This window comes from Mustelus asterias, chromosome 26 (assembly GCF_964213995.1).
Source record: "Mustelus asterias chromosome 26, sMusAst1.hap1.1, whole genome shotgun sequence".
NCBI lineage: Eukaryota > Metazoa > Chordata > Chondrichthyes > Carcharhiniformes > Triakidae > Mustelus > Mustelus asterias.
In genome coordinates, this window is record NC_135826.1 from 37140652 (window position 1) to 37167342 (window position 26691).

Consider the following 26691-nt stretch of genomic DNA (forward strand, 5'->3'; position numbering starts at 1 on the left):
CACATTCCGGCACCTGTCCGGGTACACTGAAGGAGAATTTAGCATAGTTAATACACCTAACCAGCACATCTTTCGGACTGTGGGAGGAAACCAGAGCACCCGGAAGAAACCCACATAGACACAGGGAGAATGTGCAAACTCCACAGAGACAGTGACCCAAGCCGAGAATCAAACCCAGGTCCCTGGTGCGGTGATGCAGCAGTGCTAGCCACTGTGCCAACATGCCACCCAATTTGACACCACACCACAATAAGTGATATTAGAACAAAGAGGTAAGTTTTAAGGAGCATCTTAAAGGAGAAGAAAGAGGTGGAGAGATTTAACAGTGGAATCAGCACTGCCTCTTTTGTATTTTATGTGAACACCACTTCTACCTCTTCCTTTGTCCAAATTTGCTCAGATACCTGGGAACCAGATAGGGTTTTTCAGTCTAAACAGCGTCGGTGTATATAAGCTGCACCCAGTGATTTAGCTCTAACTGAGAGAGAGTTTTATATTCACCAGGCGGATTTAAAAACACTTGTGTTCTGAATTGTGATAGATATGAGGAAGAGTGTCTGCTATCGGAACTTCAATGATACGTGTGAGAACGAACTTTCCTTCAACATGACTAAGAAGATGTGCTGCTGCTCGTACAACGTGGGCAAGGGATGGAACAAGCCGTGTGAACCCTGCCCGACCCCGGCCACACGTGAGTCAGGAACAGGGGGGAGGGGGTGGGCCGTGGAGGTGAGGTGGGAGCCTGGGGAGGGAGATGTGGAGCGGTTGTAATCTATCATTTATCAAAAAGATGCTAGACTAAGTAATGTCCCTACTAATCTAACATTTGTAATGCTGTCAATAGTGATTGGTCAGTGAGGTGGATGGTGATTGGTCAGTGAAGTGGATTTGATTTGATTTGTTATTGTCACATGTATTGGGATACAGTGAAAAGTGTTGTTTTTTGCACACTATACAGACAAAGCGTACTCTACATAGAGTACATAGTGGGGTAAGAAAGAGAGGGTGCAGAATGTAGTGTTACAGTTATAGCTAGGGTGTAGAGAAACTTAATGCAGGGTAGGTCCATTCAAAAGTCTGATGGCAGCAGGGAAGAAAATGTTCTTGAGAGAGTTGGTACGTGATCTCAGACTTTTGTCTCTTTTTCCCTGATGGAAGAAGGTGGAAGAGAGAATGTCCGGGGCGCGTGGGGTGCTTGATTATGCTGGCTGCTTTTCCGAGGCACCACGAATGAAATGTTTGTTGTGCACTGACTATTAAGAAATGCTTTAAGATGACTGCACTGTGAGGCTAAGCGATAACTGTATGCTGACTGCAAGTGATGATGCGTGAGAGGTATAATTGTGAACATTCTCTTCTAGCTGACTATCAGCTCCTGTGTGGGAATCAGGCTCCTGGGTTTATCATTGACATCCATACCGGCAAACCAGTTGGTGAGTGCCCACTGCTTTCTACAGGTTTCTTGCAAATGGCAACTGTTATAGAGAGTCATTTAGCCCTGCAGCCATATGTTGCTTTGATTTTTGGCACCCTGATGTGCAACAGTTTTCAGGCCATACTATCAGATGTGATAGCTTTTAATTAATTACATTGATAAACAAATCAGCAGCACACAGCAATAATTGAGCTTTGCCACATAGAAAAACTCTTCCAAATATGTTCTTGGGTGGGATTCTCCGTCCTCGGCAGATGGCCCATGGGAATCCCGACTCCTCGCCGAATGCGGCATTGGCTAAAAATTGGGATTCCAGATGGGCGTCAAGGTAATCAGGATTCATAGGCCCCACGGGCTCCAATCGGGTTCCTGGTCTGAATAGGTGGAAAATCGAAACTAAAATTAATTCTAACTAGGCACCATATTCCTAATATTTAATTAGTGTCACAAATACAGTACATTAACACTGCAATGAAGTTACTGTGAAAATCCCTAGTCGCCACACTCCGGCTCCTGTTTGGGTACACTGAGGGAGAATTTAGCATGGCCAATGCACCTAACCAGCACGTCTTTCAGACTATGGGAGGAAACCGGAGCACCCGGAAGAAACCCATGTAGACACGGGGAGAACGTGCAGACTCCGCACAGACTAACCACTGTGCCACCTTGTCAACCAGTAGTTACATTAGCTTCATAGTAAAGGTAGTACCTTCCCTCCCCTGTTGGCTCTTATCAACTAATGTCAACAACTGTTTGGAATCTGTGCACACAATGAGGTAGATCATGAAGCCAATGGAAATAAGAATGGAGATTCACTCTCACCTACACACACTATTGCACAAATCTACCCACTGTCTGTTTGCTTGAGTCAGTTCTGGGTGATTTTAACCCTTGTTACGGTGCAGACTCCGCACAGGCAGTGATCCAAGCCGGGTATCGAACCCAGGTCCCTGGTGCTGTGAGGCAGCAGTGCTAACCACTGTGCCACCCATAAAAAATGTGACAGTACAGTTTGAAGAAGTTAAAGCATGAATCTGCCCATATTCTGTGGCTTGTGTTCTGCATCAGAGGGAGTGTTAGAACCTGTGTCATACTCTTTCGCTGAGTCCCTTCTTGATGTCCTATCACTTTGATCATTGTTTTGCACAGTGAACAGGGTGCAATGGAGAAGAGTGCAGTCAATGGGTTTTTAGACTTGCAATGATAGCTGTGGAAATGAAACAGTGTCAGATATTGATCAGACGCATCCCCTACACAACCTGGTTGGGTGCCCCTCACTTTGCCGAGTTGAGTTTAATTCATGCACTGAATTCATTCATACACACAGAATAGAGTTTTAAATGATGTGCTCCATTCAACCAGCCCAAGTATAGTCAACAAAACATTTCTGAATATTGGACATGAAAGATTAAGACAAAAAGGCAGGTCAGTGCGAAAATAAACTCTTGTTCAATGTCTTCAATATTCAGTTGGAATGGAGCTGTTAATGGAAAATTGTTCTTTCCCAATAAGAAAATAATTTAATGCCAATCATTCTTTGTGAATCTAAATTAAATGGTTTCAGATTAAACTGGAATGAGCCAAGCAACCTGTCCGTTTATTGAGCGACACTGGGAATGATTTCCAGCTCCTAATTTGTGCATCTGTTTCATGTGCAGATATTGATGAGTGCCGGGAAATCCCAGGAATTTGTGCTAACGGCGTCTGTATTAACCAGATCGGGAATTTCCGTTGTGAGTGTCCAATGGGATTCAGCTACAACAATGTGTTCCTGATCTGCGAAGGTAAAGAGTCACCTTCTGGCTGTGTCTTTATAATGATGCATTTCAGTTTGTCGTATTTACACCTCCTGTCCTAACAAAACCCTCTCTCTGCCTGCCGTTTCGGGGTAGATATTGACGAGTGCACCAATGGAGATAACCTGTGTCAGCGGAACGCCGACTGTATCAACATCCCAGGCAGTTATCGCTGCCAGTGTTCCCCAGGATTCAAACTCTCGCTGAGTGGAGCCTGTGTGGGTGAGTAGTGGCAGGATGTACTCTCCACGGATTGCCAAATTCAATTCGCTTGCAGAATATCACAGCTCCCAGCAGACTACAGCTGTCTTTTTGAAAATTCTGAGTGGGAAATGTCACTGGGTGTGGGAAGGAAGGATATCAACTTAATTCATTTATCCAGAAAGTGGTTAGAGCTCCCCCTCCCACCCCCCCGCTGCCCCCAACATCACCTGAGGGCCACACCTAATTCTTTTCCAAATTATTACAGGGTCTTTGTCTCCACCACTCTATAAGGGAAGTTCAGACTATCTACTGTTCAGTCCAGGCTGTTCTAATGCATGCCATATATAAACTCTCTCCCTTTGGGTGGAGTATACAGGCCTCTCTGTCCCATTAGCCCTTGTCCCTATGGATGATGTGTACAGACACCCCCTGTCCATATAGCTGGTGAATACACACCCATCTGTACCTATTGGTGGTATGTACATATCTCCCTGTCCCTATGGATGGTGTGTACAGACCCCCCCTGTCCCTATAGGTGATGAATACAGATAGCCCTGTCCCTGTGAATGGTGGATACAGACCCACTTGTATCTATTGGTGGTGTGTACAGACCCCTGTCCCTATGGATCATGTGTACAGACCCCCCCTATCCCTATGAGTGGTGTATACAGACCTCTTATCCTTATGGATGGTGTATACAGACCCCGTGTTCCTATGGATGGTGTGTGTAGACCCCCCACTCTCCCTATGGATGGTGTATACAGATCTCCTATCCCTATGGATGGTGTATACAGACCCCACCTGTCCCTATGGATGGTGTGTGTAGGCCCCCCACTCTCCCTTTGGGTGGTGTGTACAGACCTCATGTCCTCTGGGTGATGTGTACAGAGTTCACCATTCTACAGATATGGTGTATGGTTCATCCAGTGTCTTTTTCTGATAGATCGTAATGAGTGTCAAGAGATCCCAAATGTCTGTAGCCATGGAGAGTGTATCGATACAGAAGGAAGTTATCGGTGTCTTTGCCACAATGGATTCAAAGCAACAGCTGACCAAACAATGTGCATGGGTAAGACATCTTGCAGTGTCCTATCATTCACCCACAGAAACCAATCTGTTCTTTGAATGTGAGGTGGTGAGTGACCTGTGTGTACGTTTGTGTTGTAGATATTGATGAGTGTGACCGACAGCCCTGTGGAAATGGAACCTGCAAGAACACAGTTGGATCTTACAACTGTCTCTGCTTCCCTGGATTTGACCTCACTCACAACAATGACTGCATGGGTAAGGGAAACAGTTTCTGGAAAATACCCCCCAACACTAAACATCACCCAGCCTCACAATCATTCTTCATTTTGCTGCAGTATAAATGTAAGCAACCACATTCTGAAATTAGCAGCAGACATTCCCTCTCTAAAGCATGGACCCTAAAGCATAATTTATCCATCTCTTGGTATGTGCAGATCAGCACACACCACAAATTAAACTTCAAATATCAAAGAAATGTCAAAATCAACACACAAAAAAAATTACAATTATATTAGGCAAATGAGAATAGTGGTGAACCCATCGAAAACTATTAACAGTGATGTTGTTATTGAGATATTGTCCAAAGATGTGCAGGTTAGGTGGATTGGCCATGTTAAATTGTGCCCTTAGTGTCCAATGACGTGCAGGTTAGGTGGATTGGCCATGTTAAATTGCCCCTTAATATTCCAAGATGTGTAGGTTAGGGGCATTAGTGGGGGAAAGATGTGGGGTTATGGGGACAGGGCCTGGGTAAGATACTCTGCCAGAGAGTCGGTGCAGACTCGATGGGCCAAATGGCCTCATTCTGCACTGTATGGTTACTAAGATTCTATGATTCTATGGTTCTATAAGATCAGGGGTAATGGGCCAGTACTGTAATTGGCAGGATGTGACTAGTGGTGTCATAGAATCCTTCAGTGCGGAAGGTGGCCATTTGGCCCATCGAGTCTGCACGTCCACAATCCCACCCAGGCCCTATCCCCGTAATCCCACATATTTACCTTACCTTAGCTAGTCCCCTTGACACTAAGGGACAATTTAATATGGCCAATCCACCTAACCCGCACATCTTTGGACTGATGGAGGAAACCGGAGCACCCAGAGAAAACCAACACAGACACTGGGAGAATGTGCAAACTCCACACAGACAGTGACTCAAGCCGGGAATTGAACCCGGGTCCCTGGCGCTGTTAAACAGCAATGCTAACCACTGTGCCACCCACAAGGGGTTTGTGTTATGGCCTCAACTATTCACGATATTAATGCTTTGAATGATTGAATAGAAAAGACATACATATCCAGATTTGCTGGTGACACAAAGATAAGCAGCATTGCAACTAATGTAGATGAAAGTATAACATTTCAAATAGATATTAATGTATTATGTGAATAGACAACACTGCGTCAAATGGATTTCAATGGAGGGAAACGTAAGGGAAGTCACCTTGGATCTAAAAAGGGTAAAACAGGGTATTTCCTAAATGGTGTAAGCTAGAAACAGTGGGAGTCCAGAGAGACTCAGGGTCCAGGTACACTAAAATGTTATGAACACAAAAATAATCCGAAAAGCTAATAGAATGCTGGCCTTTATATCCAGGGAGACAAAATACAAGGGGGCAGAAGTTATACTTCAGCTGTACAAAGCTCTGGTCAGACCACACCTGGAGTATTGTGAGCAGTTCTGGACACCACACTTTGGAAAAGAGGGCAATGTAGGTTTATCAGAATGATAGCTAGAATCCAGGATAAAATTGCAGGACGAGATTACACAAAGCAGGGTTGTACTCCCCAGAATTTAGAAGTTGAAGAGGTGAATTGATCAAAGTTTTCAATTATTAATGGGAATGGACCAGGTAAGAACTATTTCTACTGCCTGAGGAGTCCGGGGAGTTTCGGGGACATAGTCTGAAAATTAGGAAAACAGAAACATATCCACACATAAATGGTTCCAAAGGTTTGAAACTCTCTTCTACAAATGGTAATTGATGCCAATTAAATTGTTAATTCTATATCTGAGCTTGATGGAGTTTTGTTAAACAAAGGTATGAAGTGATACAGGGCAAAGACGGGTACATGAGATCATCCATGATCTCACTGAATGGTAAAACAGGCTTGAGGGGCTAAACGACCCCTGCTTGTTCCTATGTTCCTAGTGTATTCCTGCACTGAACATCTTGGTACCACAGTGGGTGTGAGATTACTAAACAGTCCATTCAGAAGTCTACAGCTGTAACACTGTAAATGATCTTTGTATTATTAATTCAGTCTATTCCTATATAACTCACTCCTGCAGTACAGTATGGGGCAACAACTGAGATATCTAGGGTGGAATTTTCCCGTCCTGCCCACCATGGGAATCGTAGCACGAGGCACAGGACCATGCAGAGGTCCGTTGGGTGGGATTTTCTGGTCTTGGGATGACACGGCCGATAAATTCGCCCCTAGTCTCACTATATAGAGAACCAGCAAAAGGTAAAGTGTGGGAAAAGAGATGGGAAAAACCAGGTCGTTGGGAATAGGGGACACCACACTTAGATTTTAAAAACCTGCAAATTGTAGTCATTTAAAATTTAATATGAATAACACATTGCTTGTTTAATATAACCATCACAATATTTCATCTAACTTGGTTATTTCATTTTTATATTCTAGTCTATTCAGCAATTTTTTTCATTCCTGTGTCTACACATTGCTCAGTTTCAGAATCAGTTAAAAACCTCAAGTCCAGATTTTGAAAGCAGATTGACATTACGTTTCCTCTTTTTAGATATCGATGAATGCTCGACTCTGATTGGGCAGGTCTGTAGAAACGGACAGTGTATAAACAGTATCGGATCGTTCCAGTGTTTGTGTCAGGATGGCTATGAGCTGCCGCCTGATGGGAAGAATTGTGTTGGTGAGTGGTCAATGATTTGTCCGTCTGTAACCTTGTTGGTTGAGTTTTACTTCAGCCACTGACTAAAGATCCTCCACAGATCACAACTAGTGGTTTTTATTCTCCACATTAACGATACGGCAAACCCCATGTCACACCTGAGAGGGACATGCACATTTACACAGTTTCCAGCATAGCTCAATGTTCATCGATAACAAATATTTCCAATAAGGCAGACACAACTTCATTGCACATAATTGTTACCCCTCTTCAATCACTGGATCACACTGAGCTACAGCACGGCAGCCGAGTGTGAGTTGTCCTGTCTGTGGCCTGAGCTATCGAGTTCAGGGACTGCTGTTCCTTTGTGTGGTCGCTCAGTCACATTTTGAGCTGCCAATCCGTGTCTGGAAAGTACAGAAGATAATGCTTGGACTTTGGCTTCTCGACAAACTATGAACTTTTTCCCAAGAAATCTTCTCAATGGGCATACAATGTTTAATAGCATTTTCTTTAAAAGTTCAGCACATTTGAGGTGCTGATTAAACGCAGAGATAGGAGTGTACTACCAGAATGGGAACTTGGGTACCATCGGGGTGAAATTTATTGAAGAATGTAGGTACGCGATTGTTAAGATTTGATAAAGAATGTGGATACAAGATGAATGATATTTGATAGAGTGTGGGTCCGAGATTGTTGAGATTTGATAAAGAGTTGGGTCCGAGATTGTTGAGATTTGATAAAGAGTTGGGTACGAGATGGATTGTCTTAGATAGTCAATTGTTTTTCTTTTGTTGTCCTTCAGTATTTCTTACATTCCAGTGTCTTTTCCCATAATTTCATGGATATATCCAACATGAGCACTTTGCGACTGGGGCAAAGTAAGGAGAAATTATAAGCCTGTAGGATTTTATACAATAAACTTTGTGCCTGAGGATTTATCCATAAAGGCAGTGAGGTTGTTTTCTCTGCTAAAACAGTGTAGGAGGGAAGTTAATGCAAAGCCAGTAAGTGTTCACTATTACCATAAAAGCAAAATACTGCGGACACTGGAATATGAAACAAAAACAGAAAATGCTGGAAAAACCATGGGCTCTGACAAAGAGTCAACTGGACTCGAAAAGTTGGCTCTCTTCTCTCCCCACAGATGCTGTCAGACCTGCTGAGATTTTCCAACATTTTCTGTTTTTGTTTCAGTATTATCATGTTGTTAATCTAAAATATCGCAGGCAACAAATCCATGAAAGCATTTGAATTATTTTGCATTTGTTTATATGTGGTGTGATTATTCGTTGTATTTCTCAAAGAGAGTTGAAATAAACTGTATGTTGTATGATTGCCAAACCGTGTGTAATTTAGCTCTGCTCCCATCTCTGCTCTTTGCCTCCTCTTCTAGATATCAATGAATGCATCAGCTACCCCGGCACCTGTGCACCTGGGACCTGCCAGAATTTAGATGGTTCTTTCCGATGTATCTGTCCACCTGGGTACGAAGTACAGAATGACCATTGCATCGGTAAATAGAATGAAATGGAAGAATGCTGGGTTACTGTTGTGTAGCTGGAGTTTGAAGATACAAACCAGTTCCCCCCCCCGCCCCCCCACTAAGAGGGGTAGACTCAGAAAGCCATGGTTCTTGGTACTGACTCTAAGAGAGTTGGGTGACATGGTTCACTGTGCAGCATTGAACAATGCAAGGTTAAAGAATCCCAGAACTAACACTAATATCCTACAGCTCAGTGGAAGCTGGAGATTCTGGGGAATTGATGCTGTTTAGTTACATGAATTAACCAGCCACTTCTGTAATTAAAGATTAAATTCTTTTTTCTCCAAAAAGATTTTTCCCTTTCAGTTTTCCCCTCCCTGCCTGTCTGCTTTGACACTTGCTGTTCACCGGCTGCTGGTTTTCAGTACTTTTTTTGACTGCTGAACCTTTTGTTACATGGGGTCCTCATGCACTGTCTCACTGTGCTCGGGGTGTCACAGACAGTGACTCTCTCATTTGAAGTCCAAAGGCATTGCCTGTCTCTGTGATATGGTGTTTACAAGTGCTGGCTCTCTCTGATATGGGGGTCTACTCATTTTCAGTATTTTTCAGTTCATTATCCAAGTAGATATTCGTCAAGTGGGAGCTAAAACATGTGACTGTGTAGCCCATTACTCCAGAGTGGGTGTAACTCAACCCAAATCAATGCTGTTCTCACCCAATATCCACACAAACCTGATTCATGGCATGGGTCATTGAGAAGGAAGTGTCTGCCAAGAATAATTTCAATTGTACAAATACAGTTATTAGATTCACAGTGCGGGATTTTACAGCCTCGCTCGGGCGAGTCTGGAAATTCCCGCCCGAGGTCAACGGAGATTTCCATTGTCGGACCCTCGCCCGCTCCGATTCCGCGGAGGGCGAGGTGGTAGGGTTCCGACCATAGCGTCCAGATATCAAATTCATTGTCTCTGCCCAGCATTGTTTAGTCTGCACATGAGAAAACAGTGGCCAGGATTCTCGCTCCTGGGTCAGGTGCACAGAGTCAGGACACTTCCCAGCTCCCTAAACCTGATCCGGGAAAAAGAGACCCTGAAATCGGGAGTTTTGTTCCGGAATGGGAGGCTGGGCTGGATTAGAAGTCGGGCTTGCCATCTCGGAATGAGTGTGCAGGTTGTCAAGTGCAGAGGTGGACTGGTCAGAATGCCTACCACTGTGCATGGCACTGTGTGAAAGATTGAGAAACAACAATAAAACAAAATATACCCCTTCAGCCCTCACCCATTTCACCCATCCATGCCAATGTATGCCCTCCTGGCCCTCCCAATGGACCTCCATACCTTTTGTGCCAAACTGTGCCCCTCTACTCACCCTCATGGTCTCTCATACCCCCTATTCCACTATCCACCCCATTGTTCCTCCTACTCATGTACCCTTCCACCCACCAACATGGACCATTGTAACCCCAATGCACCCTTTGCCCATTTGCCCACCCCCATTGACCCTCATACTTCTGTGTCCCTCTGACACCAAATAAAGTTGTGTCTATTGATGAGGTCACTACATTAAAAACACACTCTCCTTAAGTAAAAAAAAACATTGAAATTCCTTCAACTAATCTCTTATTAAAACAAACATTTCACTGAAGTACTTAATTTCTAATGAACGACTTAGAGCTGTCAATCAAGCTGCTCACTTAACAGTCACCCCAATGTGATGATGTTAGGTTGTAAAACCAGTCATGCAGCACAAATCCTATAATGATAATCTTCAGACTCATGTCACATGGAGAGAGTGAAATAGCTGGCAGTGATTTCTTTATTAAAACTTCACACTTTTCTAAATAGTAAAGCCCAGCTGAGTTAAATATCTTGGCAGTTTTGACAGTTCCAATGAATTTTGAGAGTTCTTTGATAATAGAACATAGAAAAAATACAGCACAAACAGGCCCTTCAGCCCACAAGTTGCGCCGGTCATGTCCCTACCTACCTAGGCTTATATATAGGCTTACCTATAACCCTCAATCCTATTAAGTCCCATGTACTCATCCAGAAGTCTCTTAAAAGACCCGATCGAGTTTGCCTCCACCACCACTGACGGCAGCCGATTCCACTCACCTACCACCCTCTGAGTGAAAAACTTACCCCTGACATCTCCTCTGTACCTACTCCCCAGCGCCTTAAACCTGTGTCCTCTCGTAGCAGCCATTTCAGCCCTGGGAAAAAGCCTTCGAGAATCCACCCGATCTATACCTCTCAACATCTTGTACACCTCTATCAGATCACCTCTCATCCTCCCTCCAAGTAGAAAAGACCGAGCTCCCTCAACCTATCCTCATAAGGCATGCCAACCAATCCAGGCAACATCCTTGTAAATCTTCTCTGCACCCTTTCAATAATTTCCACAACCCTCCTGAAATGAGGCGACCAGAACTGAGCATAGTACACCAAGTGGGGTCTGACGAGGGTCCTATAAAGCTGCATCATTATCTCCCAACTCCTAAACTCAATCCCTCGATTGAGGAAGGCCAGCACACCATACGCCTTCTTAACCACCTCCTCTACCTGCGAGGCCGATTTAAGAGTCCTATGGACCCGGACCCCAAGGTCCTTCTGATCCTCTACACTGCTATGAGTCTTACCCTTGATATTATACTCCTTCGTCCCATTTGACCTGCCAAAATGGACCACTACACATTTATCCGGGTTGAAGTCCATCTGCCACTTCTCCGCCCAGTCTTGCATCCCATCTATGTCACGCTGCAGCTTCTGACATCCCTCCAAACTATCCACAACACCACCAACCCTTGTGTCGTCGGCAAACTTACCAACCCATCCCTCCACTTCCTCATCCAGGTCATTTATGAAAATGACAAACATCAAGGGTCCCAGAACAGATCCCTGGGGCACTCCACTAGTGACCGACCTCCATTCAGAAAAAGACCCATCTACAACCACTCTCTGCCTTCTGCAGGCAAGCCAGTTCTGGATCCACAAGGCAACAGCCCCTTGGATCCCATGCCCTCTCACTTTCTCGAGAAGTCTTGCCTGGGGGACCTTATCGAACGCCTTGCTGAAGTCCATGTAAACCACATCTACCGCTTTTCCTTCGTCAATGTGTTTAGTCACATTTTCAAAGAACTCCACCAGGCTCGTAAGGCACGATTTGCCTTTGACAAAGCCGTGCTGACTACTTTTGAGCATACTAAACTTCTCTAAATGTTCATAAATCCTGTCCCTCAGGATCTTCTCCATCAACTTACCAACCACTGAGGTCAGACTCACCGGTCGGTGATTTCCTGGGCTATCCCTATTCCCTTTCTTGAATATAGGAACCACATCCGCAATCCTCCTGTCTCCATCGACAATGCAAAGATCATCACCAGAGGCGCTGCAATCTCTTCCCTCGCCTCCGACAGTAACCTGGGGTGCATCCCATCCAGTCCCGGCGACTTATCTATCTTGATGCTATTCAAAATTTCCAACACATCCTCTTTCTTAATGTCCACATACTCAATCTTTTCAGTCCGCCGCAATCCTGTAGTACAACCACCCAGGTCTTTTTCCACCGTGAATACCGAGGTAAAGTATTCATTAAGCACCTCTGCTATTTCTTCCGGTTCTGTACAGACTTTCTCACCTTCACATTTCACATCTCATCCTTTTACTCTTCACATATTTATAGAACGCCTTAGGGTTTTCCTTAATCTTACCTGCCAAGGCCTTCTTGTGACCCCTTCTGGCTCTCCTAATTTCGTTCTTAAGTCCCTTCCTACAAGCCGTATACTCATCTAGATCCCTATCATCGTCTAGCTCTCTGAACCTTTTGTATTCCTTTAACATGATGACAGTTCTTTGACAGCTCTGATAGTTTTTTGACAGCTTGGCAATTTTCGACAGCTTGACAGTTCGTTGACACCTTTGACAGTTCTTTGACAGCTTGACATTCTTTGACAGTTCCAATGTATTCAAGCATTATTTACACACATTGATGTCTACTTTTAACAATCCCAAAGGGCAGCTGACTTCTCCCAAAGGATACATTACATGTTGCAAAAGGCACCTTACCTCCATTAAAGTACACCTGATCTCTCCCAAAGATGTCCTGGAACCATATCCAAAGGGATACCATGCCTCTGCAAAAGGATACTCTGGCTATAAAAGTGAATCCACAAGGTTCGGACCTGCTCCTATCGGGTCTAATCTGCACACTTCAGGTTTCAGACACCTACCTCCCAAAAGCACGAGTGGAGGTGGATGCTGTTATATATATGCAGCTGCCAGTATGAGCCACAGATGTGCAATCTAAAATCTGCTTTATTAACCCCTCCTATCGCCACCCGCCTACCATAAAAATGTGGATGTCGGATTTGGAGGCATCCAGGGTTGACCCTCTGATGCCATTTTTGCATAAACTATAATTCAGTTTTCTGTTGCAATTAATAAATTGGATGAAAGCGGTTAAAAGTGCTGTAATAATTTTGATTTTCTGTTTATCTGTTTACAGATATTAATGAGTGTGAGGAGGATCCTAACATCTGCCTGTTTGGCTTCTGCACAAATACACCTGGAAGCTTCCAGTGCAACTGTGCACTTGGATTTGTCCTCTCTGAGAATGGAAGGAGATGCTTTGGTAAGTGAGCCAAGTTGGAGAGTGTGCATCCTTGGACAGGGTGCCCCTCCAAAGGGTAGGACGTGGCACTCAGCTGCACGTACATACTCTGGTAAATCGTGCTTATTCAACAAGTGTGTTCAGGTGGATTGTACGCTTAATATGTGTCGTTACAATGTATGTAGCAAAATACAACTCTATTCCATCTGATAAATCTAGCTCCATTTTCATTGACCAAATTTCAAATATGCTCAACATCCACATTATTTGTAGGAGTACCTTAAAGAAGATGGGAATGCGACTGTAGAACTGCATGAAAAGGGTGTGGATTGGGACTGTAGGGTTACCTGAAGAGATTGAGAGCGAGACTGTGTCTGAGGAGGGTGAGAAAGAGTCACTAATGGGAATATATATTCAACAGGAAACTACTAAAAATAATAATATGGAGATAAAAATAGAAAAGACACCAGGATAAGATGAATTGCATCTCAGAATATTGATGGGGAAGAGATTGCTAGAATTAGAAGTTGTGCCAAAGGATTGATTACCTTCACCGTGAAACTTTTCTGTGAAATTCAGGACCGAACCCACACTTGCTCCCAGTGTATGTGGCTCCTGTTAGGTCTGTGCAATGTATATCCAACCAAATTCATGGTTTACTCTGGGACTGCAGACTTTTGACACAGGAAAGGTGGGATTGGCTCAAGTTGCTGCCACTGAAATGTGGATACATCGAGTGCAAACTAGTCAGATCTGGTTCCTGTGGAAAATCAGGCCATCAGGGCAAATTACATCTGCTTTGTAGCCTTACCCCTCACCTCAACTTTGGGCCCTTCGATTCGATAATTTGGTTAAGTGATAATTAAGAGACCATTTACCCTCCTCCACCCGAGTTAGGCTTTTAGCTCTGAGTGTTAACAGGGGTGAGTTGCGTGTGGGGGGTCATGGGCGTTTGGGCAGAAAACATATTGGCTGGGATTCTCCGATGTCATATGTCCCGCCACCACCGCCAGCGAGAACAGAGAGTCTGGCGCTCAGCCAAATCGCCATTCACAGCAGCGGGACTGGAGAATCGCAACCGCGGATGAGGCCAGAGAATCCCGACCATTAACTCCAGAGCATGCTCTTCTAGCCCTATCAGGTTTCTCACTCAGAGGTCAGTCTGATTGGCAGGCACCTCTTCCAATCAGGTAGGGAGCAATCCAGAGTAGGCCGCGGGATCAGTTAGATCCATTCCACGAACCCAGGCACGGGTGATTCTCTGACGCCCACTACCGAAGGTGGGGTACATGTCACTTAGCTTCTCTCCAAAACTGTCCGAGCCTCTCTTCAGTTTCCCGAGGCCTGAGCAACCTGGTTACCGACTGGAAAACCTGTGAAACGGGGTTAATCAGCTGCTGGCCTCATTCAGATATTGAAATTGCCAACTCTAGTCCTGGCTACCTACCCTTGACTCCATAAGTCAGGACTCAGATTCTTTAAGGACTAACATGACCTGACCCTAATCCATGGTTTTTGTACACGCAAATTCCCCCAAGTTTCTAATAACCAACACCAACAAATATGAGCAAAGCACCGCAACATGTTGATTCTCATTTCACTCATGTTTAGACAATTGGAAGTGTTACGGATAAGTAATAGCTGATCAATGTGAACTGAAATGTTCTGATTAAACTGCCTTGTTAAACAAAGATCAATCTATCGTAAGCTATGTGTCACTGTGAAACTGTTAATATTTCTTTGGATATTTATTACTTTTTGGATTCTAACCTTTCAGATACCAGGCAGAGTTTCTGCTTCACCAGGTTTGATAATGGCAAGTGTTCTGTACCCAAGGCCTTTAATACAACCAAAGCCCGCTGTTGCTGTAGCAAGATGCCAGGAGAGGGCTGGGGTGACCCATGCGAACTTTGCCCTCAGGAAGAAGAAGGTAGATTTCTGTTTTCCTGTCAATTGGACTATGTTAGCAGTGCTTGCTAAGGGTTTGATAAGTTAGTGCAGTGAACTCCTACATCGACTCTGAACTGTATTGGGTCTCAATTTGTAAAATAAAAGCCTGGAATTTCCTCGGAGATGATCTCCCTTTGCTGTCATAGCTTTACGGAAATGCGGAGGAAACTTTGGGTGGGATTTTCCAGTCCCTTGCACGTGTCTTCTGGCACTGAGGGGGGGTTGCCATTGGCCATAGGTGGGATCTTCCATTCCCACAGATGTTCATGGCATTTCACATGGCTTGCCTGTCCCGCCACCGGGTAACCTACTGCAGAGAGTGGGGGAGCAGTCACATTCAGTGGGATCTTCCAGTCCCGCCGATGTCTATGTTATTTCACGTGGCTTGCCCGTCCTGCCACCGAGGAACCCACTTTCACGGTGGGTTTCATCTTCACGGAATCTAATCCTGCCAGTGGGTAGGCCCAGAAAATCCCGGCCCTGGTTTTCATGTGAGTGGGTAACTCCAGGGGAATTGTGGGCCAAATTGATTGAAACTTCAGGGAGGCTTAGTCTGGGTGAGAGAAAATATGAGGCTACTATAGATTTTAAAACAAGTAGGTCAGAACATTGCAGTTGCCCTAACAATAATCTTCCAAAGTTTGCTGGATTTGGGAATATTTCCTTTAAAAGAGGCAATTACTGTGCAGTAGGTGACAGAGAGAAAACCATGCCAGGAAATTCTAGGATATTTTAGCCTAACATCTGTTGTCAGGAAATTATCATCATTAAGAATAGAGCGACTGGCAGCCTGAACATTTTCAACTGATGAGAGAAAGCCAGCATAGATTTGTAAAGGGTAGATCTTGCCTGACAAATCTACCTGAATATTTTGAAGGGGTGACTAAAGCAGAGGAATGGCTTTGAATGTTAATAACATGGACCGCCAGCAGGTACTGTATTTTAATAGAGTCTGTCTTAAGAAAATATCAGATAAAATTGAAACTCAAGGAAGCGAAGGCAAATGACTAACCTAGTTAGAAAACAGGCTGAGTGGCAGGAGGCACAGAGCAGGAATAATGCTGCACGGTGGCACAGCGGTTAGCACTGCTGCCTCACAATGCCAGGGACCCGGTTCGATTCCCGGCTTGAGTCACTGTCTGTGCGGAGTCTGCATGTTCTCCCCGTGTCTGCATGGGTTTCCACTGGTTGCCCCAGTTTCCTCCCACAGTCCAAAAGACGTGCTGGTTAGGTGCATTGGCCGTGCTAAATTCTCCCTCAGTGTACCCAAACAGGCACCAGAGTGTGGCGATTAGGAGATTTTCACAGTAGCTTCATTGCAGTGTTAATGTAAGCCTACTTGTGACACTAATAAATAAATTTAAAACTTTAAAACAGATACTGTCCCTGGCAGGAAATGACCTGTGGTGTCCTGCAAGGATCTGTTTTTGGGGCCTCAACTATTCTCTGTATTTATTGACAAATTAGATGGTGGGCTGGAAAGCCACATATCCAAATTTACCAAAGACTCAAAGATAGGCAGCACTGAAAGCAGTGCAGATGGAAACATACAATTCTTAAGAGATATTAATAGATTAACTGAATGCACAAAACTGTGACAAATGGATTTCAATGCAGGCAAATGTGAGGCTATCTATCTTGGACGTAATAAGGTTACAATAAGATATTTTCCAAATGGTGAAAAACTAGAAGCAGCGTAGGTCCAAAGAGATTTGGGGTGCAAGTCCATAGATCATTAAATTGTCAAGTACAGAAAATAATCATAAAGCCTATTGGGATTCTGACCTATATCATAGAATCATAGAATTCCTACAGTGCAGAAGGAGGCCATTCTGCCCATCAAGCCTGCCCTGACAACAATCCTACCCAGGCTCTATCCCTGTAACCCTATGTAGTTACCCCGCTAAACCCTCTTACACTAAAGAGCAATTTAGCATGGCCAATCAACCTAACCCACACATGTTTGGACTGTGGGAGGAAACCAGAGCACCCAGAGGAAACCCACGCAGACACAGGGAGAATGTGCAAACTCCATACATACAGTGACCCGTGGGCGGAATTGAATCTGGAACCCTGGCGCTGTGAGGCAGTAGTGCTAACCACTGGGCCACAGTGCCGCCCAATATAGCTGGATATATATATATGTATATATATATGTGTGAATATATCTAGAGACCTGGAATACAATGGGGCAGAACTGATACTCAGATACTCAAAGGCCTGGTGTGGTGAACCATCGTTGGTTACCACTGGGGGTTGTTATTATGTTACTGTTGGGCTAGGGTGTTGTTACTGTGGGGGTTGTACTATGTTGTTGGGTTAGGGTGTTTACCTGTTATAAGTGTTATCATGGCACATCCCAGTGGGGCCCCGCCTCCGGTGGCGAGGTATAAGACCCTCTGCTCCGGCAGGACCCCTTCAGTCTGAACTGGTGTATTCGTGTTAGTAGTTCCATTGTTACACAATAAAAGCCTTCAATATCGAAGCCTTGGTTCCACGTGCTTGATTGTCGCGCATCAATTTTATTGTGTAACAGAAAACTCTCAGCTGTACAAAAAAAGAGTATGGAACAGATCTTAAAACCAGATCGTCTGGCGCTGGACCCACGTGCGGTCGGTGCCGCTAACACCTTCGACCACTGGTGGAAGTGTTTCGAAGACTACCTGGCTGCCTCTGTAGCTGTCACTACAGACAGTGACAAACTCCAAGTCCTCCACGCAAGGGTAAGCGACACGATTTATCTCGCGATTCGTGCGGCTCCCACTTACCCGAGGGCCGTCGAGCTCCTGAAGAAACGATACACGAAACCACCCAACGAGATACACGCTCGTTACCTCCTCGCTACACGACGTCGGCAGTCGGGCGAAACCATGGAGGACTACGCCAATGAGCTCCTGCAGCTTGCCAGAGGTTGCGATTGTAAAGACGTATCAGCCGAACAATATATGTACGACCTCGCCCGAGACGCGTTCGTAGCAGGGGTAGGGTCCTCGTACATCAGGCTTAAATTGCTGGAAAAGGGGAACCTCGACTTGACCCAAGCAATGGAGATGGCTGAGATGCTGGAAGCGGCGTCAAAAAGCTTGGCGCTGTACCCCGAGGACCACGTGCAGTCAACGTGGCAGGAGCAAGCTCAGCTCCCTCCTCGCCCCGCTAACCCGCGCTCCCAGATCGATCCGACGACGGCGGCAGCTCCAGGTGGCCAGCGATGCTATTTTTGTGGTGGGGCCAAGCATCCACGGCAACAGTGTCCGGCAAGAACGGCTATCTGCAGCCAGTGCGGTAAAAAAGGCCACTACGGTAAAGTCTGCAGGTCGAAGTCTAAAAACGGCAGTGCAGCTTGTAACCCTCCAGAACGGAGACAATCTCCTTCGGCGTCGCAGTACCCACGAGGTCCGACCATGTGCGAACCCAGGACGGCGCCATCGTGGCTGACGGAGGAGGAGGAAGACCACCAGGAGTCGCTGCGTTTGGCGCCCTCGCCCACGTGCGATTCATGGGGGCGGCCATCATGGTCCACGACGACTAGGAGCGACCAGCAGGGGTCCTCAGCATCAACATCGGCGGCATGCAGTGACGCCCAGGGACCAACGGTGGCGTCGATCTCCCTGGACCAGACTAAGCACCACAGGCTTGAGAATTCCATGATGGATATAAAGGTAAATGGTCGAACTGTGAATTGTCTGTTTGACAGTGGGAGCACCGAAAGTTTCATACACCCTGAAACTGCTAAAAGGTGTGGACTCCGGGTTCTCCCTGCCAAGCAGACAATTTCCATGGCATCACGGTCCCGGTCTGTACCGATCCAAGGACGATGTATGGTAACTCTTGAGGTACAGGGCACAATTTACGAGCAATACAGGCTCCTTGTGTTACCTCACCTTTGTGCGCCAATTCTCCTCGGACTAAATTTTATGGTCCACATGAAGAGTGTGATCCTACAGTACGGTGGGCCACTCCCTTCACTGGCAGTAGGGAATCAGCCGCAGCCTCCAAATTGCCCAAAGCGCCCCGCATGCAATCTTTCCACTCTGAAAATCACTACACCATCCCTCTTTAAGAATCTGGTACCAGGCTGCAAGCCCATCGCTACTAAAAGTAGGCGTTACAGCGCTGAGGACCGGATCTTTATTAGATCTGAGGTTCAGCGGCTCCTCAAGGAAGGGATCATACAGGCCAGTGCTAGTCCGTGGAGAGCGCAGGTCGTGGTAGTCAAAAGCGGGAACAAACCTCGGATGGTCATCGACTATAGTCAGACCATTAATCGTTATACGCAGCTGGATGCGTATCCTCTCCCGCGCATTTCTGATATGGTCAATCAGATTGCGCAGTACCGAGTGTTCTCTACCATAGACCTTAAGTCCGCCTACCATCAACTCCCCATCCGCCCAGAGGACCGACAATACACGGCTTTTGAGGCGGATGGTCGTCTATACCAATTCCTCAGGGTTCCATTTGGTGTCACCAATGGGGTCTCGGTCTTCCAGCGTGCTATGGACCGAATGGTGGACCAGAACGGGTTGCGGGCTACCTTCCCATACCTGGATAACGTCACCATCTGCGGCCATGACCAGCAGGACCACGACACGAATCTCCAACACTTTCTGCGCACTGCATCTCGCCTGAACCTGACCTATAACAGGGAGAAGTGCGTATTCCATACGCGCAGGTTAGCCATCCTCGGATACGTGGTGGAAAACGGGGTCATTGGCCCTGATCCAGACCGTATGCGCCCCCTTACTGAACTTCCCTTGCCCGCTAGCACGAAAGCACTGAGGAGATGCCTCGGGTTCTTTTCGTACTATGCGCAGTGGGTCCCCAACTACGCGGACAAAGCTCGTCCGCTCATCAAGTCCACGACCTTCCCACTTACGCCGGAGGCCCAATTGGCCTTCAAGGCTTTGAAAAGCGACATCTCGAAAGCCACGATGCACGCGGTGGATGAATCCATCCCTTTCCAGGTGGAGAGTGATGCATCTGATTTCGCCCTAGCCGCCACACTAAACCAGGCAGGCCCGTCGCGTTCTTTTCCCGCACCCTTCAAGGCCCCGAAATTCGGCACTCAGCGGTGGAGAAGGAGGCTCAGGCCATTGTGGAGGCAGTCAGACACTGGCGCCATTACCTGGCGGGGAAGCGGTTCACCCTGATCACGGATCAACGATCCGTGGCGTTTATGTTCAGCAACACGCAGAGGGGCAAGATCAAGAACGATAAGATCTTGCGGTGGAGAATTGAGCTCTCCACCTATAATTACGATATTATGTATCGTCCAGGGAAGCTCAATGAGCCCTCGGATGCCCTCTCGCGCGGAACATGCGCCATCATGCAGGAGGACCGCTTGAAGGCCCTCCACAATGATCTGTGTCATCCTGGAGTCACCAGACTCTACCATTTCGTCAAAGCCCGCAACCTGCCCTACTCGGTGGAGGATGTCAGGTCAGTGACGAGAAGCTGTCGGATTTGCGCAGAATGCAAACCACACTTTTATCGACCAGACCGGGCACAATTGGTCAAGGCCACTCGCCCTTTTGAGAGGCTGAGTGTGGATTTTAAGGGCCCCCTTCCCTCAACGGACCGGAACGTCTATTTCCTCAACATAATAGACGAGTACTCCCGGTTCCCGTTTGTTGTCCCCTGTGCGGACACGTCGACTGCCACCGTCATCAAGGCATTCAGTGAGCTTTTTACCCTGTTCGGGTACCCCTGCTACATTCATAGCGACAGGGGCTCGTCGTTCATGAGCAACGACTTGAGGCAATTCCTGCTCTCATTCGGGATTGCCTCTAGTAGAACCACGAGCTACAACCCTAGGGGTAACGGACAGGTGGAAAGGGAGAATGCTACAGTCTGGAAGGCTGTCCTACTGGCACTGAAATCCAGGGGCCTTCCAGTCTCCCGTTGGCAGGAGGTCCTTCCAAATGCGCTCCATTCTATCCGCTCCCTCCTGTGTACGGCAACCAATGCTACTCCCCATGAGAGGATGTTCTCATTCCCTCGGAAGTCGTCCTCGGGGATCTCATTGCCAGCCTGGTTGACGTACCCAGGACCCGTCCTTCTGCGGCGACATGTGAGGGCTCGCAGGTCCGACCCCTTGGTCGAACCGGTCCAACTCCTCCACGCCAACCCTCAGTATGCCTATGTGGCATGTCCTGACGGGCGAGAGGACACTGTCTCCATTAGAGACCTGGCGCCCGCAGGGGACGTAGCAACTCCTGTCGCTCCTATTCCCCCAGTCACGAATCCACTACTCCTCATTGCTTCCCCAGACGTGGCGCGGTCAGCACCGGGACCAGTGCATAACAGTTCTACTCCCATGTACAGCTTGCCTGAGACTCGGAGATCGGCGCCACCACCGAAGGTTCCAGGATCCCCTGCACCATCGCCTCACCAGGGCCAACCGGCCCGGGAGTCCTTGAGGGGACAGCCGGACGTTGTTTTGGAGAGAACGCCACCGCAAGCACCTGCTCCGGTTTCGCAACCGGTGTTGAGGAGATCACAGCGTCGGTGCGGTCCTCCAGACCGTCTGGACTTGTGAATTCTGTATATATGACCTGTTTTTTTCTTGCACCCCGCCGCCTTTTGTTTTTAAAGGAGGGGTGAATGTGGTGAACCATCGTTGGTTACCACTGGGGGTTGTTATTATGTTACTGTTGGGCTAGGGTGTTGTTACTGTGGGGGTTGTACAATGTTGTTGGGTTAGGGTGTTTACCTGTTATAAGTGTTATCATGGCACATCCCAGTGGGGCCCCGCCTCCGGTGGCGAGGTATAAGACCCTCTGCTCCGGCAGGACCCCTTCAGTCTGAACTGGTGTATTCGTGTTAGTAGTTCCATTGTTACACAATAAAAGCCTTCAATATCGAAGCCTTGGTTCCACGTGCTTGATTGTCGCGCATCACCTGGTTACACTATATCTAAATATTAACATCAGTTCTGGGCAGCACACCTTAAGGAAAATAGATTGGAGGGAGATTTACCAAAATTATACCAGGACACCAAGGTTTTAATTACCTAGCGAGATTGTACAAGTGTAACGTCGCCATAGTCCCAGATGACAGTAGGTTGCTGTCCCCTTTGAGGGTGGGGGAGCTGACTGGTGGTGATTTAACCTGAGGATCATCACACCTCAGGCAAAGGGCAAGGTTGAAAAGGGTATGAATAACCTCAGCAGGTACAGGAATTGAACCCACGCTGTTAGCATTGCTCCACATCGCTAACCAGCTGACTGAGCTAAACCGACCACACTAGAATGTTTTCCCCATAATTCAGACAATCAAGGCAGAATTAGTTCAACGTTTACAATGTATTGAGAACAGATAGGGTAGATAAAGGAAATTACTTTCACTGGTTGGGGAATCTACGACTAGGAAGCATGTTCTAAAGATGAGAGTCAAAGCGTTCAGATGTTTGGAACTCTCTTCTCTAAATTAGGATTGATGCTTGATCAATTGTTAATTTTAAATCTGAGGCTGATAGATTTTTGTTAACCGCAGGAATTAAGAGATGGAGGATAAAGCCGGGTAAATGGAGTTAGACCAAATATCAGCCAGGATCACATTGAAGGGCAGAATGGGTTTGAAGGGCTAAGTGGCGAACTCCTATTCCTATGTGTAATAAATCTTCGAAGGCAGAAGTCCCTTCATCAAAATCCCTTTATTCACAATTCCAACAGCAATGCACAGACTGCTATCAGTCAGCAGTCGACCTCCGGGAGTGCCAGAGGAAATACAAGGAAAGTTTCCCTGATTGGCCCATCAGTTGACTCCTAAATCAGGGACTTCATATTCCAATAGACCAACCTCAATGGCCTGATTGAAATCATTACACTATGTCTGTACGCTATCAGTGCCTGAGAGACACAGGACTTTTGGATAATATAAGGACCCTTAGTGGGGGGAAAGGACATATGTGCATTAATATGTTTTAATATCAGTTTTAGATGAAGAGATACAGTAAGAAGGTAATATTATTATTTTAGAGGCACAGGATCCTGCAGATTCTTCCATTGTGTTGTACTTAGTGGATCTAGCGGGTTCAGTCCCAGTGATTTACATTTAATTATATTCTGCTTCCCATTCTTCCCACATTGTTTCTGCTAAGATAAGCTCGGAGCTGCTTTTAATAAGATTACTTTTCTTTTCCAGTTGCTTTCCAGGAGCTGTGTCCTTACGGTCATGGTGCTATCCCTGGCATCGGTGATACTCGTGAAGGTAAAACTGTGTAAAATTCACCAAACTTAATTCTATATTCTGCCCTCTAACGAGGATAAATATTGCTGCATAGCCGTTACAAGAATCCGAATTGAAACAAAATAATTGATACTTTCACTGTCTCATCACAGAGACTGCCTCCTTCAGATCACATTCAATCAGTAACCATCCTTGACCTTTCAATTCGACTTGTTTTTCTTGTGATTTTCACTTGCTAATTACTTTCCAAAGTATATCTCTTCAGCCTTTAATTCTTTGTAAGCTTCAGACCGGACACAGGTCATTTTTTCCCAGCTTTTATAAAGGTTAGCCTACCGGAAAACACTGTCCTGCAAAAGGTTGCAGTGTATTGAACATCTGTGAATGGGTAATAAGCTAAGCCAGATGTGTGGCAATCATTGTAAGGTAACTGTTATGTATGCGGGGCGTAGCCTCTTTAAGAGGACGAGTCAGGTGACCTGCCCGGGAATCCTCCCCGACAGGCTGTTGTGGGCTGGAGTGTGAGGAGAACAGTTCATTAATGAACCCCTGTTTGTTCCTGTAGCTTACCTCAGGGTGAGTTCTTTGGAGCTACCCCTCCGGTAGTCTCTGATTTAATAGTAACCAACACAGGATACCAATCATCTGGGGCAGGGGTGAGGGAGCACAGTGGGCTTCGCTGTGTGTATGCATATATGTGTGCATGTGGGAGGAAGAATGTCATTATAAGCGCTGCAAGAAAATGTTCCCTCACCTCTGAGTAGGTGATTTTATAGGCATTATTTTAAAATGGATAAGTTGCTCTTCGGAAAATTGGTACAGGACCTTTAGTCCCAGAACCACAGTTAGCAACCTGATGGGAGATTTGAAAGATTAGTCTAGATGGACAAGTGGTCTTCCACTCACCACATTACTCTAATACAAGATTATGATACACTTGAGATTCCAAACAAGACATTTTTTAAATATTCATTTGTGGACATGGGCATCGCTAGCTGGCCAGCATTTATTGCCCATCCGAGTTGTCTGAGGGCAGTTGAGAGTCAACCACATTGCTATAGCTCTGGAGTCACATGCCAGGCCAGACCAGGTAAGGCCAGCATGCTTCCTTCCCTAAAGGACATTAGAGATGGGTTTTTCTGACAATCGACAATGGTTTCATGGTCATCAGTAGATTCTTAATTCCAGATTTTTTTAAAATTCAAATTCCACCATCTGCCATGGTGGGATTCGAACCCGGGTCCCCAGAACCTTAGCCTAGTTTCTGAATTAATAGTCTAGTGATAATGCCACTAGGACATCACCTCCCCCAACATGTTTAAACACTGCTGAAATAATTCAAGTCCCCCAGTCCCTATGTGCAACAGTGAGAGTAGTTACAACATTCTAGGTTCTGCTGATCTTTATTTTATTCCCACAGCCTTTCCAAGATAACTGTTGCCTCGAACTGACAGATTAATATGGAGCCCATGAATAAGATTAAATACATTTAATACATGCTGAATATTTCATGAGTTATCAAAAATGCTTAATCATTTATATATTAATAGAAACATCAGCTTCAAATGGTAAAAACAAAATAAATATGTAATATGTAAATATTTGGATGAGAATATAGGGGCATGGTTAGTAAGTTTGCAGATGACACCAAGGTTGGTGGTATAGTGGACAGTGAAGAAAGTTATCTCCAATTGCAATGGGATCTTGATCAATTGGGCCAGTGGACTGATGAATGGCAGATGGAGTTTAATTTAGACAAATGCGAGGTAATGCATTTTGGTAGATTGAACCAGGGCAGGACTTACTCAGTTAATGGTAGGGCGTTGGGGAGAGTTACAGAACAAAAAGATCCAGGGGTACATGTTCATAGGTTCTTGAAAGTGGAGTCACAGGTGGACAGAGTGGTGAAGAAGGTTTGGTTTCATCGGTCAGAACATTGAATACAGGAGTTGGGACGTCTTGTTGAAGTTGTACAAGACATTGGTACGGCCACACTTGGAATACTGTGTGCAGTTCTGGTCACCCTATTATAGAAAGGATATTATTAAACTAGAAAGAGTGCAGAAGATTTACTAGGATGCTACCCGGACTTGATGGTTTGAGTTATAAGGAGAGGCTGAATAGACTGGGACTTTTTTCTCTGGAGCGTAGGAGGCTGAGGGGTGACCTTATAGAGGTCTATAAAATAATGAGGGGCATAGACAAGGTAGATAGTCAATCTCTTTTCCCAAAGGTAGGGGAGTCTAAAACTAGAGGGCATAGGTTTAAGGTGAGAGGGGAGAGATACAAAAGGGTCCAGAGGGGCAATTTTCTCACGCAGAGGGTGGTGAGTGTCTGGAACAAGCTGCCAGAGGTAGTAGTAGAGGCGGGTACAATTTTATCTTTTAAAAAGCATTTAGACAGTTACATGGGTACGATGGGTATAGAGGGATATGGGCCAAATGCGGGCAATTGGGATTAGCTTAGGGATTTTTTTAAAAAAGGGCGGCATGACAAGTTGGGCCGAAGGGCCTGTTTCCATGCTATAAACCTCTATGACTCTATAACTCCTGATTTTTGTTTCCCTCTTTTTAAGATGTGAACGAGTGTGTGGAGAATCCTGGAATCTGTGTTAACGGGCATTGTATAAACACAGATGGTTCCTTCCGATGTGAATGCCCGTTCGGATACAGCCTGGATTTCACTGGAGTCAACTGCGTTGGTGAGTTGCCTGATGTGATGTGTCACATTTGGACAAAAGTCATGTAAAGGAGAACAGGTTGAGGATTAGGGCTTAAAATACAGAAAGGTGCGGGGAGGAGTTAATGGTTTTGCTTTTACACAAACAGCTATTAGAATATGAATCCATCCCCACAGCTGAGACAGTCACAACATTTAAGTGAAAGTTAGATAAACAGGGGTAAAATATTGAGATGTAGCAGGAAAAAGCAGAGAAACAGAATCTCCGATGTGGGGCTAACACAACCACAGGGATAACGTCATTTCTGCTGAAACCAGCCTGATGCTGTGATAAATAATAAGATCAATAATTCTCAGCCTCAGGACTGGTCCCAGCTTCCTGAACAGCTCTGAGATTGTCCCCATTGGCTGGCTACAAGAGCTGTCAAAAAAATATCCC

The 26691-nt window shown here is 45.8% G+C and overlaps 1 protein-coding gene across 1 annotated transcript in view; it reads left to right on the forward strand.

Annotated features, from left to right (window-relative positions):
* Window positions 1–26691, forward strand: part of fbn3 (fibrillin 3) — a 268519-nt gene that overhangs the window by 198025 nt on the left and 43803 nt on the right. Inside the window, exons 41-52 of the mRNA XM_078198473.1 lie at window positions 542–691; window positions 1362–1433; window positions 3094–3219; window positions 3328–3453; window positions 4379–4504; window positions 4603–4719; window positions 7232–7360; window positions 8736–8855; window positions 13332–13457; window positions 15214–15366; window positions 23529–23594; window positions 26149–26274. Coding sequence (XP_078054599.1) covers window positions 542–691; window positions 1362–1433; window positions 3094–3219; window positions 3328–3453; window positions 4379–4504; window positions 4603–4719; window positions 7232–7360; window positions 8736–8855; window positions 13332–13457; window positions 15214–15366; window positions 23529–23594; window positions 26149–26274 — 1437 coding nt within the window. The remainder of the gene's footprint in view (window positions 1–541; window positions 692–1361; window positions 1434–3093; window positions 3220–3327; window positions 3454–4378; window positions 4505–4602; window positions 4720–7231; window positions 7361–8735; window positions 8856–13331; window positions 13458–15213; window positions 15367–23528; window positions 23595–26148; window positions 26275–26691) is intronic.